General features: G+C 36.8%; 1 protein-coding gene across 1 annotated transcript; it reads right to left on the bottom strand.

Annotated features, from left to right (window-relative positions):
• Positions 1–459: 459 nt before the first annotated feature.
• On the bottom strand, positions 460–13711 carry LOC131343128 (zinc metalloproteinase-disintegrin bilitoxin-1-like). The gene is made up of 15 exons (XM_058374558.1): positions 13581–13711; positions 10812–10879; positions 10644–10720; positions 10261–10339; positions 10082–10158; positions 9468–9663; positions 9167–9229; positions 8187–8258; positions 7669–7838; positions 7510–7591; positions 7291–7421; positions 4294–4471; positions 4090–4179; positions 1344–1439; positions 460–1077 (listed from the first exon to the last, which is right to left on the bottom strand). Exons 1-14 carry the CDS (start codon positions 13648–13650, stop codon positions 1359–1361), a joined length of 1434 nt encoding a protein of 477 aa, XP_058230541.1. The 5' UTR covers positions 13651–13711; the 3' UTR covers positions 460–1077; positions 1344–1358.
• Between the last annotated feature and the right edge of the window lie 938 nt (positions 13712–14649).

The following is a 14649-nucleotide window of genomic DNA, read 5'->3' as shown; positions in this document are numbered from 1 at the left end:
CCAACTCGAAATCTGATTTCAATTTCATTGCCACTTATTTTAAGCTCCGGGCGCCTGCACTATTGATTCTGAAGGCCTTAAGGCAGATTTTCACCCTGGCAACACATGATGTCAGCCACTGGCTGAAATATGATTGGATAAATACTCTTATCATAAATATACACTACTGGAAGCAGCGCAACCAAGAGAAAAGCTATGAAATGTAGAGAATAGACTATTGGGAATAATTTAATACCCATTCATGGAAAAATATATTAAATATATTAAAATGCAAGTCAATGATTCAGATCACTGCTGTTTAGGCCAGCAGAGAAGGTCTTGCTGACCCTGATGGCCTACCATTGATGAAACCTGAGAACAAAGAAGCAGAAATTTACTCTGTACCTAAAGTGTGTCAGGAACCACTGGGACAGTTCACACAAGGTATATATGAGCCCTTGTGTGCCTGTCTTTGTCAGTCATTGTTGTTGTTGTTTTGTCCATGTTTCCACGTGCCTAGTGTTGTCAGACCATATGATGGACTGCTCATGTTTTGTTTATGTTTTGTTTCATTTTCATTTTTGTTTAGTCCTATCTTACCCCTATTAATAAAGCAGCACTTCATTTAATCCTGCGCATGGGCCTAATTCCCATTGTGTGCAGACGCACGTGGCTCCCACAGAGATCTGGGTTCAAGACCCGTGTGGTGCGGGGTTACAAAGTGTGATATACAGATGGCTATGCAATCTAATTTTTTATTATAGAAAGTTCTGTGCAAAAGAAAGCTACATATAGACTTGTACTAATGTACCAGATATATTCATTCATTCATTCATTCATTCATTCATTCATTCATTCATTCATTCATTCATTCATTCATTCATTTATTTATCCATTCATTCATTTATTCATTCATTTATTCTATTGTTCATTCATTTGCTTGTGTTTAGTTTCCTGGTCATATTTTTAACAAACAAAGACTTCCATTAAAAATAATTTTACAGCATCAGTGCTCTTCAATTACTTTTTATGGATAATTTAGTGCAGGTTGTGTTCTGTGTGACTGTCCCCCCCAGACTGGATCTCCTGTGATGAAGCCTGGAAGAACAGTGTGTTAATGTAAAGATGATGAGCACAACATTAAGATGACAGAGAAGGTGGATAATATAATGTTAAGACAAATGAAAGAAAATTAAGATAATTTTGACCAAATATTTTTTTTTTACTTGTTAAGTTTCTACTTCTATTATACAAATTCAACCTGGAAGTACAGTACATGTTTCACAGGACCGTACAGATCTTACTCTGCTTTTGTGAAAGATATAATAAAATTAAGATCAACAAAAGGCTGTATTTCTGCTTACCTGCTTTGATTCTTCCTACGTTTCATACAGCAGATGGCCACACCAAAACAGCCCCCAACAGGAGAAAAACTGCCACAGCGATGCCTGTATGTGAACCTAAAATGCAAACGGATTTAAGGTGCAGCGTTATTTCTTGTGCTCTGTAGATGTGCACAAGAACAAGGAAGCCACGTGTTGTCTTGATAATCCCTGTTTAATGAGTGTTCACACCGGAAATGAACATGCCCCAACTTCCCCATTTCCAAATATACAGCTCCCATAAACATACATATGTGTGTAACACAGACATATTCTACATGCTCCTAGCATTGTAATATTTAAAAAAAATATATATATATCTAAGACTAGGATTGGATCAAAGAAAATACATAGTTGAATAAGGAAAAAAAAAAACATACTTGTATCTGTAGACTGAGAGCTGAATGACTAGCATCACACTGTTAGGTAGAAGCGAGTTGGGTGGAAGCACTGGTTTTGATTCGCAGGGACTTGAATGACAGTTGTTAAACATAAACTAATGTCTAATAATAAATTAATAAAATTTTACTATTATTTGTCATGTATTTAGCCTTTATGGAAGGAGTCTCTGGTATGAGCAAATTGTCTGACTCTTCATGGATTCTAGATACATGACAAGCAGGTTTTTTTCCTTATCCTGTTAACTGTAGACAAAATGAGAGTCTGGTGGTGGAACAACTGTTTATAACAGCTATAATATAAGTGATAACTAAGTGATAACTTAGTTGTTTTGGGACCTTTCCACAATATCAAGTATAACTACAAGGGTATGACATGTGCAACTTCTTTAATAAATAAGAATTGTAATGGTTGGCAAATTGTGCTCATATGTGTAGCAGCCACCATCAGTGCTTATTGTTTATCAGTAATCAGGGTGAAAATCGATAATTTCGTATACCAGCTGTACAAAAATTGCTATCAAATTATTATTTGTTGTTCAAATTGAATGAAACCGCACTGGTTGGGAAGCTAATAAAATTCCCTTTTATCTGATATAAATATATAATATTGTTCTTTGTTAAGTTGATCATCTGCCTGGGTAATTACCAGTGCCATGTGTTTATTTTGCAACATCCTGTGTATGGTGTTTTCCTAAGTGTCATGGGAACACGTGTGTTTTGGGGTCAAATGCGAACTATTTTGGGCTCATGAATACTTGTGAGGTGACATTCACTAAATTCATGAATGAAAACAGTTTCTAAAGGTGCAGACTTTATGTACATATGACCACCCTTCGCTAAGTTCCCAAAGTCAGCCCAAAATATTTGCGCTTCCTGACCAGCTACAGCGAAAATGGTTATATATTCTGAATGTAGACATTACAACCTTTCTTGTCATGTAAAATGTTTTAGAAATGAACTCGAATTCAGTGTTGGGGAAAGTTACTTTTAAAAGTAATGCGTTACAATATTGCGTTACTCCCTAAAAAAGTAACTAATTGCATTACTTAGTTATTTTTCTTTATAAAAAGTAATGCATTACATTACTTTTGCGTAACTTTTTCTTACATTAAAACCAATTTATTGAGTGGAACTAAATGTTTTACCTGGTGGTGAACTGAAATCAAGCTTTTGTTGTTTAGCAGTAGGCGGGGTGCAGGTGTCAACATTCGGCTCTCTCGCTTCCAACTCTACAGAGCTGTGCTTTGCATGAAGATGCTTTTTTAAATTTGAGTTTGTGTTTTTCACCTGCACACAATCTACATTTGATGACTATTGCCTTCTCCTTTTCTTCGACGACTTCAAAATAATGAGAGTATTTCCATCGCTGAAACGTAAAGCTCTGACCTGCCATGTCTGTTTCTGCAGCGTGTTACAGCGCACGCAAGAGTGACGGAAATAAATTTAATTCAGTAAAGACATAATGGTTAAAAAAGATTAATTTAACTGAAAAGTAACTCGTGTTAGTTTACAAAAAAAGTAACGCAAATATTAATGTGTAAATTTAGAAAGTAATCCGTTTCTTTACTTGTTACTTCATAAAAGTAATTTGGTAAAAAATTATTCGGTAAGAAAATATTTTTGATATATATGCAAACATTTACCCCCTATTAGATTACTTATTAGTTCTTTTTTTTAATGAAATGAAAATAGAAGGTCACAATGCGCTTTTTTTTTTTTTTTGGACAACTCTGTGAATATTTTCCAGATTGTGTTTTATATCAAATTAAAGCCAAATCATTGATTACAGTGAAAAAAAGTAAAGCCAGGATTTCTTCTTGCCTCTGGCATGATGTATAAATTCTGGAAAGCAGCGGTTTTTCAGTGACCATGTAAAATATCAGAAACTTTATACATCATACAGAGATGTTTTTAAAATCTGCAACTATAAAATGAAACCTTAAAAAGTGTCTTTGAACTGTAATGTCAAAACCTGACCTTTTTTTAATGTTAAAAACAACATGTAAATTTAATTCTACAGAAATAAAATCCACTGGAATGCAAAGTTTGAAGGCAATACCTCTTCTAGATCAAAAGATATAGAAATTTAAAGGCAATTTTTACTGACTTGGGCATGCGATCGCCCCGTTTCACGAAGGTATTTATATAGAGCAAAAATTCTCCAAAATGTTCATTTTTTTCGATTTCAAATACCAATAATATAAGGTGAAAATTTGATGGTGGTTGCTAATATATGATGAATAAAACACTTCACAATGTGCTGTTATATAATCACTCCATCATGTCATGCCTTGTATCAGCAGAACATAATAATATAAAGTTTTTACCTTACAGTTTCGACAGCAATCTCCTTCTGCACATTTTGAGCCCTTTGTAAGTTTACATGTGGTGGCATTGCAGCACAGGTTAGTACACTCCTACACACACACACACACACACACACACGTGCACAGAACATCAGTTCAGTCAGGTTGAATTTTCAAATTATAACACAACAAACACAATGCTATAGTTTACAGGTTCACGTTTACCGATGCAGATCCGCAGTCACAGTCTTCTCCTATCTCTTGGAAGCCGTTGCCACACACTGCAGGCTGGAGCAGGTCTTCGGCGTTTGGTTTATTGAGGAGACACTCAGGGTTCTGTGAGTTCAGAAACCCCTCATAGTAGTCCAGGCTGCAGGCGCTGAAGAACTGTGGGATGTTGTAGCTACAAAAACAAAACAGAGATTATGCAAGGACGTGTTCACTAATTACATTGTTTTGTCACTGGCCTGACATTCCATTTGGCAGGATGCTGCTGGTATCACATCCAGATTGATAGGGCTTTGCGAATACAGCTACACAGGACACAGACTGGATCACAGTCAGTTTGCAAATTCTAGAAACTTAACAATCCAGAATTACTAACATTAGTTGGCTAAATGGACTCATAATGTAACATGGCAATAAAATACAAAACTGGTATGATGAATTCAATTGAAAGATCATATCTATATATTTTAATATTCCCCTTGAGCACCATTCCACCAGTGTTAAGTGCATTTAGTACTAGCTGCTTTAAGAGTCAGCAACTTATGTCTGAATGTTATTTTAATATTTATCAAAAAGGAAATTCATGAAAACATTTTTATGAAATTGTGCAAACAAATGAATGAAGTTAGAAGCTGCAAATGAGAGGTCATGAAATCATAATCTGTGTGTGTGATACAGGATATTCTATCATGTTGTTCATTTGCTATTTGGAATAGTTGAATTAATTAAGTGATGCCAATAATACTGTTACAACTATGTTCATTTCCCTTCCTGCTCACCAGAGGGAACCCTCTTCTGGGTCATGGAGGTCACTTCCGGTTTATGCTTCCGGATATACAGATATTTACACTGCACTCACGCTGGTTGCCAGCGCAAAGTATAGTCGGTTTATCACTGCATACCAATCCTTTTTTATTCTGCTTTTGTATTTGCCAATGTGTATGACCCTCATTATGGACCCTCATTTACCCTCGTTGGATTTGTATGCTTCGTGGACTGTGTATTCTGGTTAGTTTGATGTTTGCATATTGCTATTTATTGTTTAGTAAATAGAATTACACAGCATATGGATCCTGCCAGTCAATCTTTACAGGATACTTCACCACTGATGGATCAAGCGGATGTAACCCAGCTCCAGGCCATAGTGGCCCAGCAAGGACAAGTACTAGCGGCCCTTCAGACCACCAACACACCATAACCTTCCTGGGGTATGTCATGTCAGCAGCCAAGGCATGGAGATGGACTACAACAAAGTGAGAACTGTAACATATTAGCCTGTCCCCTCCAATGTCAAAGACTTGCATTAATTCATTTATTGAGGTTTTTTGGATTAGTGAATTTTTACAGAAGGTTCATCCAGGGTTACATCAGAGTGGCCACCCCCTTATTGCACTACTTGAAATCCCAAGAAAATACACTGGTCTGAGGCAGCACAGACGAACTTCGAATGAGTTTTACAACCACACTCATCTTATGTCACCCCGACCCCAACCTCTCGTTCATTTTCAAGGTACATGCCTCATGCTGCAGGATTGGAGCTGTGCTGTCACAGCGACATGGAAACCTGGGAAAACTTTACCCATGCACCTTCTTCTTCCAGAAATTGACCCCAGCTGACTATGATGTGGAACCAAGAGCTACTCCCAATCAAGAAGGCTATTGAGGAGTGATCTGCCCAGGTCCAAGAATAGCAAGACCGATGTGCTTTCTCATCACCATGACCCCATTCATGTAGAAACAGACCCCAAGCCCATTCTGACCACCTTCATAATCGTCGCACCAATACATTGGAACTTTATTGAGTAAATCAGCTGTGCCCTGCGAGACGAAGCACCACCCGCAGAGTGTCCTCCAATGTGACAATATATGCTCATTGCTGTTCGTAAATGAACCATTGAGTGGGTCCACACCTCCCTCAGTTCTTGGCACCCTGGCATTCAACAAACCATGCAACTCCTTTGAAATGGCTTCAAGGGACCCTCACTGGCTACGAATGTCAGAGCATACATGTGCTCAAGTACGCACTCCCTGCCAGTTACCTGCGGGGCTCCTGGAACTGCCCCCCATGCCCTGACACCCTTGGGCCCACATTACAGTGGACTTTGTTACCAACCTATCCAGCTCCCATGGATTCACCATCATCCTTGTGGCCTTGTATCAGTTTTCAAAAGTGTGCAATCTTGTTCCCCTCAAGGACCTGCCCAAAGCCATGGAAACCACCACACTCTTATTCAAACACATCTTCTGATGCTATGACATCCCTGTGGACATAGTCTCTGACAGAGGGGTGCAATTCACGTCACATGTATGGAGATCCTTCTGTGGAAAGCTCACCTCAACCAACCCCCCTCCATCTAATGGTCAAGTGGAGCGTGGGACGGTATCTACAAACCTTCTGCAGCAGGGAGTAGCAAAGGTGGAGCAAATTCCTCCCCTGGGCCTAAAAAAATGCCTAAAACTCCCTCACTCGAGCCTCCTCTGGCCACACAACATTCCAATGCATTCTTGGTTATCAGCTGCCACTGTTTTCATGGTCAGGAGAGCCCTTGGATGTCCCGGCAGTGGATGACTGGTTTAACCAGAGCAAGAAGGTTTGGGAAATCACCCATGTGCATGGACACCACAGGATACACCCACATTCCTTGTACCAACCAGGACAGAAGGTCTGGCTGTCAAAATGGAATCTTCTCCCTTGCTCCCTTGGCGCAAACTGAACCCCAGGTACATCGGCCCCTTAAAGATTCTCTAACAAATTTACCCTGTAACCTAAAGGGCATTTTATCACTTAATCATATTAAAATAATTTCTTCAATGTGAGAAGTTGGGACATTTAAGGGATTGTACTATCAATGGCTTTTAATTGTACTGTACAGTTTTTGAGTTCTTCTTGTAATTGCATGTTACTGAAACATATGAAATCACTTTTTTAAGCTAGGCTTACAATGCTACTGGAGAACGTTTTTTGCATTGCTGTTAATAAACACAGCTTGTTACCTCAGATAGGCAGCCATGATGCAGGTCTCCCCGGCACATGCACATGAGCTGTCATCATGGCCCATTCCAAGGTTATGTCCCATCTCATGTGCCAAAGTGGCACCTACAGCTATGGCTCGTGTGTTATGGTTCTGAGAGACATGAGAGAGCACATGGACATTGAACATATGCCAGTTTCAGTTATTCATGTTTATGAAGTAAATATCCTTTTTTTGCTACCTGTGTGACCCCGGTAGAAAGTTCTGTGCATAGGGTGCTAACGAAAGCCAGGCCTATTGTCATTCCATCAAAGTCAATTTCACTGAAATAGCACCAAAATATCATTTTTAAAAAATTTTTTTAAATACAACATTATTTATATTAGTTTTTCACACTGACGTGATCAGATGAGCATTGTCATGCTTAATCCTCTTCATCAGATCTTCATTTCTCCACTTAGTAAATGCATACAGTGTGTCACCAGGAGATACAGTCACCTTAATCTTATCAGCATCTGTCCAAATTTCCAGACCAATCAGAGCGACAAAAGTATGCAGTTGTTTGTACACCTGTCAAAAAATGTTAACAGTTAAATGTATGAATAACTTCATAACTTTCAAATAAATCTTCCTAGAAAATATTTCCAGTAGTTAATCTAAATCCAAACTCATCTTGCTTCTGATTGGTCAGAAGGTTTATATTAAAGTGCTTATTCTATTGTTTATATAGCAACAACTTACACAGGGTCTCATATGGTAGATGCCAGTGTAAGTAGTAATCAAGCGATCACATGAACTAACTTCTTTTAAGCATGTTCTTGACAATGAATTCTTGAAATAGTATTTTAGAAGCTGCATCCTTTTATCACCATATCAGAGTTTTATTGAATTTACTTAAACCTGAGGTCTGAGACTTACAATGTTAACAAAGTTGAGAATATCGAAGATCTTCTGTCTCACTTTGGTGATGTTCTCGTCCAGCTTCAGATACTGTGTGAGAGCAAATCAAACATGTGGTTAGTCACAGACCCTTTTTGGCAAAGACAAAGTTACATTTAAATTCTGGGGACGTATTTTTCCTTTTGTATTTTTGTATTTTTATTTTTGAGCCTACACCTACTGTACAATAATTATAACTGTTGAATGATATGGTTAAAAGGAATAATTCAGTATGCTAAATATGTTGCTCCTATATGTAAACAATACTAACGCTAAACCAGCGTGTGATAGAACAATATCAGCAAGAATCAAGGGGAAGGTGTACAAGGCAGTGGTGAGACCCGCCATGCTGTATGGTTTAGAGACAGTGTCACTGAGGAAGAGACAGGAGTCAGAACTGGAGGTAGCAGAGCTGAAGATGTTGAGGTTCTCTTTGGGAGTGACACGGGTGGACAGGATTAGGAACGAGTACATCAGAGGGACAGCTCATGTTGGACGTTTGGGGGACAAAGTTAGGGAGGCCAGATTAAGATGGTTTGGACATGTCCAGAGGAGGGAGAGTGAGTATATTGGTAGGAGAATGTTGGACATGGAGCTGCCAGGCAGGAGGCAAAGAGGAAGGCCAAAGAGGAGGAATATGGATGGAATAAATGAGGATATGAAGCTAGTGGGTGCAAGTGTTGAGGATGCAGAAGATAGGGATAGGTGGAGAGAGATGATTCACTGTGGCGAAGGGAAAAGCTGAAAGAAGAAGAAGAAGACTAATACTAAACCAGTAAATGTTATTTGCCACATTGCAAAGTTTTGCCAGGATTAAACAGAATAATTTTTTTCCAGTTTCATGTGTATTATTTCCTGGTTTCCCCATCTTTTTGGAATGATTATGGAACAATTGCTGTTTGTGTTGGTCTGAATCCTACTTAGATTTCTAATAATTCATGTGGCTGCTGATTACATACCATTCTATTGTCCACTACAAGGAAGACTTCATTAAATTTCTTTTGCTGGAACTTTGTTTGTCCCTAAGAAATAGAAAAAAAATATTTTAAAATACAACTATCAGTAAACCAATAGTTATTATGTTCCATATCTGGAGTCCATTAGCCATGGTTCACTTTTGACTTCTCCTCACTTCCTGGTACATCAAGTTTTATTTTACTATTTACTATGAAAATGACCTCTTAGGTTTTGTGACATTGGTTTGCCTGAGATCTTGAAGAATAGAAAATCTCTAGAAAAACTGTATCTTATCTCACTTACTGACATGCGAGCATTAGATCTGTCAACGGAAGACCCTGGGAAGCCTTCAGGTACAGGATGCCAGGTAGTGTTGGTGACTCCACATACAGATGGAGAATCAATCACATCTTCGTCCTTCATCACCACATGGTCACCATCAGTGTCTTCAGACAAAGGCTCGATGATAAACCTCTGTTCTGCAGTCTGGAAATATCCCCTGAAATGCATAAAAACTTTGGAGCTCTATAGTTTTTAAACCATATAATGATTATAATACTAATCCCTGAATTAATTAAAGCACTGTAAGAAGAAACACTCCAAAGTAATCAGAAACAATCTTAGAAAAGAGGGCAACAAACCAGTAAAACCTTTAAGCGTGCTAAATTTACCCAAGGCACCATTACCTTCTTTCAAATATTAGCATTTCTTTCAGAAATGACTAGAAGAATAAAATCTCAAAAAGTACAATATCCAAAAAGTAAATGATTTAAGCTTCTCATGGACATTAATTAAGACTCTTGTGGCTGTGAATTATGCAGGCTTTCATTTTAGACTCAGTATATTAATTTGTTGCCACACTTTTAGTAAATTTGTCAAATGTTTTTCACACAACATTGAGAAGTCATTGGCTCTACCGTAATCCATCACAGGTGCTCACGCTGACCATTGAGTTCCTGTCATTCATGATCTTCCCCTGGTAGTAGCAGAGATCCTACAGAAAATAATCCTCAGAATTACTCAGTGTGCATCTTTATTAAAGCATAAACTCCATCTAAGGACTATGTGAAACTGAATTCAAGTAGAATCCAATCACCATTTCAACAGGTTTAGTTACGACTGGAGTTCCGTCGCTCATGTAGTGAGTCTCAGTGTAACCATCGGTTATAAAATCACTGCAGAACCAAAGGATCATAGGCATAAGATCAACTAGTAAGAGCAGTTTTTTTCACTAAATGTTGAATTACAAACAAATTACACACAAAGCCTTTTCTAAAAAACCTAATTTTTATTTTTTTTTTTCACATTTTTTCACAAATTCATAATTTTATCGTAGAAAATTAATCTTCACAAAGATCTCATCGCCTGTTGACCTCTGAGGGAAAAAATAAAAACTTTTGTGGACTTTAAACAGCTTTCATTTTCATTCGATATTCCTCCAGCTCCCATTTTTCAAGAAATTAGAAAAGTAAAGCTTACGTGTTTTTCTCTAGATGCATTTCAATGTGTTTGCCGCTAACATTCATGGCATATTTCACAGTATCAGGCCTGGTGGACTGGACAAAAAGGAATAATTATGCACATTATAAATACATTTATGACCACTTCTCATTGATTCCCAAGGTTGAATCATTCACTGACTCTTACCTCTAAAGATCTTTTATGAAGGTCATGGAGTCTGATTGGTCGAACCACCTCATAGAGGTCAAGTCCATCTAATGTATAAGAACTAAATGTGAGAAAATCTCATTTCACTTAATTTAATTCAGTTGTAGTAATATAGAAGAATAGAATAGTATCCAAAAAAGCTAGAATTGTTTAGATGATACCCACAGAACTGTAGCTTAATGACAGTAAGCATTTTTTCTCATAGTGATGGTTGTAGTGAATTTTAAGAACTTCTGGCATTAGCTAGGAATACACCATTGATGGGACTTAACCATTAAGATATTTGAATTTAACTGAATAGTGGTTTCTGATTGATCACAGATTCACAGACAGTTCTTGTCTAGTCTTTGTCATCCAGTTGTTTTACATTAAGCATTAAAACTGTCACTATTATTAAGTTAGCTGCTAATCTGGAAAAAAATATTATTTAACAGAACCTTTTCAAATATAATATTCAATAAATACAGAAGTGTGTATCATCACTATTGACTTAATACGTTTATACTTTTTCTTTTTCTTCTTCTTCTCTTCTTCTATGGATAAAGGCCACATTTTGGAGCCATATGGAGTCATTATTCTATGCTGATTATGAAAATGTAGGAATTTTTTTACTTCCCTCTGTTGGGAAAGCCCCTTTGTTCTCAGTGTCAAAAACCTGAAATAAATAATATATAGGTTTAAATAATAAATAGATTTAGATTCTACAGATAAAGTTGCTAATCCAGAAAACATGTTTATATGTAAAAACCTGTGACCTAAATCTTTAACAGAGCCCTTTTTTTTTTTTTAGTTTGCTCTAGCTAAACTGTAGTGATAAAATGATCTAGTCCAGCTCTGTGATGTTGTCCAGGCTGTTGTTTTGGTTGACTGGAAGCCCATGCTGATAAAATCAGCAATTATTGTATTGTAATAACAATATTTATATTAACAATTTTTAGGTAGGACCTGACTTTTACATTTAGCATATTGTGAGTACGCAAAAAGAGAAAAACCTTTATAAAACAATGAGGAATGAGGAAGTGCATAAATACAGTTCCAGTTACATGTTGATTATTAAAAGTTGTGGATGTGCAAGCTTTCATAAGAGTTGGAGTGTGGTTATACTATTACTTGTAAAACCATATTAAAAAAGAAAAAAGGAAACAGAATATATTCAAGTTTGTTGTGTGGAGGTTCACAGACTCAGAGACTCAGTCTGTATAATTTGCACAATAAATTTGTAAAATAAATAAAGAAAACAACAGAACAAATCATAAGATTTTCCTGAGACCCCTGGTTTGGGAGACCAGGTTTGAAATGATGAGAAATTTGGATGAAAGTCTCTCTTTCGCTCAGCTGTACCCAGGGTTTAGTATAAGGTTATAAATCATGAAACGCAAACATGAGCAACCTGAACATACCTTAGTCTAGTGATTCAGTGTTTACGTAGAATCTGTGAAAGGTTTTCCTTGTTCTTTACTTACATGTGGCCTTAGTCCTGTAAATCACGAACAATCTCGTTTCCTTCTGTTAATTAGTGCGGTTAATGAAGTTATAAATACTTCTGCTTCAAATCCAACTTCTTCTCTGTGTTGTTCTGTATTTCCCTCTGTGATGCATCCACCAATCAGCTTGCATAACCACCAACCTAGCGCATCAAACTTTTCGACCCCTTTAACTGTAATAAAATTTCCAGATAACCCTGTCTGTACAGATTAACTATTCCATTATGATCTAAATGCATACAAAACAAATCCAGCTGTTTATTGGAGCCTTTAACTTTCCACTCATAGAACACGGTAGGCTTGTTTTTTTTTTTTTTTTTTATCATCGTGAGGTTTGGATTATGACTCTTGCAGTTAAATAGACCTCAAAAAGGAATAGAATAACAGTTTAACACCATTTCCAATTCACTGTAACAAAAAAAAACCCCGTCCCTCTGGCTGTGCTTTACACCCTCTACTGATCTAGAGACACTACCATGTATGCTGTATGAGCCATTTTTTACATTGTAATGTATGGAAAGTTGAAATATTTATTTATACTGGTTGATAAAAGAGTAAATATTTGATGCTCGAGCACTTGAGCAATCCATGAATACACTAGACATTTAAAACCATTTTTATCCAACTAATCGAATCAGTCGAATCACACTCGCAACCATGTTTTACCAATATACTGCACAGCTATAAGGCAAAAACGTCTAAATAAATCAGTGCAAATCACTTATCACATATTTTTTCTTAAACATTCCACTCATTGAACACATGAGGCTATTTAATGATAGTGAGGTTTGGATTAAAACCATTGAAATGTATTTGGGCTGTTACATAGAACTCAGAAGTAAATATAATAACAGTTGAACACGATTTCCAATGTAAAAAAAAAATTACAAAAAAAAAATCCCTCTGGCTATGCTGCACACACTCTTCTAATCTAGAGACAATTCAGTGCTGTTTGAGCCATTTTCACATTTTATTGCATGGAAAGTTGAAATATTTCTTTGCACTGGTTTATAAAAGGAGAGCCAGAAATATGTGATGCCGCACGTAAGCATAAGGAATGCTAATAATCATAGGCACTACTGCATGAATAGACCATTTTCAACCTACTAATGAGTCGAATCACTCACAACCAGCTCTGTTTTATTAAAATACTGTACAGCTATATGGCAATAAATAAATAAATAAATAAATAAATAAATATATAAATAAATAAATAAGTGCAAATCAATCACTCAGAGAATTTGTAGTGCATTAAATATCTTGCCTGAGTGGACCGATGACAATAAAACCATGAAGCTCCACAACAGGAGACGATCAGCTGATATCCTTAGCATTCTTACACCTGAGCATGAAGAGAATGATACCCAAGCCCTGCTCTGCCAGAGAATGAGTAGCAGTCTTGTTCTAAAACGTTAGAGAGGAAGTGAGATGTACTTTATACTGCACACTGTGACTGATTTACTGATGAAAACACTATGACGCACAGGTGGACTGTAGTAAGTCTCATTTGGTGATTATCTATTGGTGGACCGGTGTTTTTAAGCAGTGAATCTATGCTGGAACTGATACTCTAGCCCTCTAAGAATCACTATAAGTACTTACTCTGATCAACCAATCAGCCAGAATATTCAATAATCTAGCACATTTTTGCACACTCAACAATCATTATTGACTTTGTGCAGCCAGTTGAATAGAACTCAAAAATAAATAGACTGAAGTTTTCTAGGAACACTGGGTATTTTTGATTCAGGTATAGTTAGCATACATTGCACAGAATTGATTTACAGTACATTTGCATGAAATTTTAATATTTCTTTGCATTGGTTGATAGAAGGACAAGAAATATGGAATGATGCCCTCGCAGACATAGAGAAAGTTTTAAACTGCATTGTTAGTCATAGTTTAACAAATATTTTCTGCCTTTTTAGCTGTAACCTAAAGACTATATGTGTCATACCATTCTTATTAATAAATTAAACCACATGTTGTTTGAAGAACATCATCATTAATATGTATTATGTTTATCTCAGGAAAGAGTCTTTTCCACTTTGAGCATGCTTGCATGGTAGAGATTCTGTAACATGCGTGAGAATAAGAAGGAACTTGCTTCATGGATGTTCAGTGTAACTAGGAAATAAATTAGCTCAGTGGCAGGAACTATCAACATTGTTGATTATCCATGTGCTTAGTATCTTTGTGCTCATTTCTCTTTCTATAACCTCACCCCAACATCATTATGTTATAGTGAGGTTATATATATCATTATATAACTTTATAGACTGGAAGTTTGTTTCTTCTTCATTTATAATTTCAGTTCTGCTTATTCTTTTCAT

The sequence above is a fragment of the Hemibagrus wyckioides genome, linkage group LG22 (genome assembly GCF_019097595.1).
Source record: "Hemibagrus wyckioides isolate EC202008001 linkage group LG22, SWU_Hwy_1.0, whole genome shotgun sequence".
NCBI lineage: Eukaryota > Metazoa > Chordata > Actinopteri > Siluriformes > Bagridae > Hemibagrus > Hemibagrus wyckioides.
Note: the sequence above shows the minus strand (reverse complement) of the source record. Positions and strands in the feature narration are given on the sequence as shown.

Bases quoted from the DNA above. Each gene is read 5' to 3' on its own strand.
- LOC131343128 (XM_058374558.1), bottom strand. From the start codon at position 13,650: ATGCTAAGGATATCAGCTGATCGTCTCCTGTTGTGGAGCTTCATGGTT. The intron at 9,664-10,081 runs GTAGAGCCAATG...TATGCATTTCAG, and splicing joins AGCACCTGTGATGGATTACG to GGGATATTTCCAGACTGCAG. The intron at 7,592-7,668 runs GTCAGTGTGAAA...GTGCTATTTCAG, and splicing joins GACAATGCTCATCTGATCAC to TGAAATTGACTTTGATGGAA.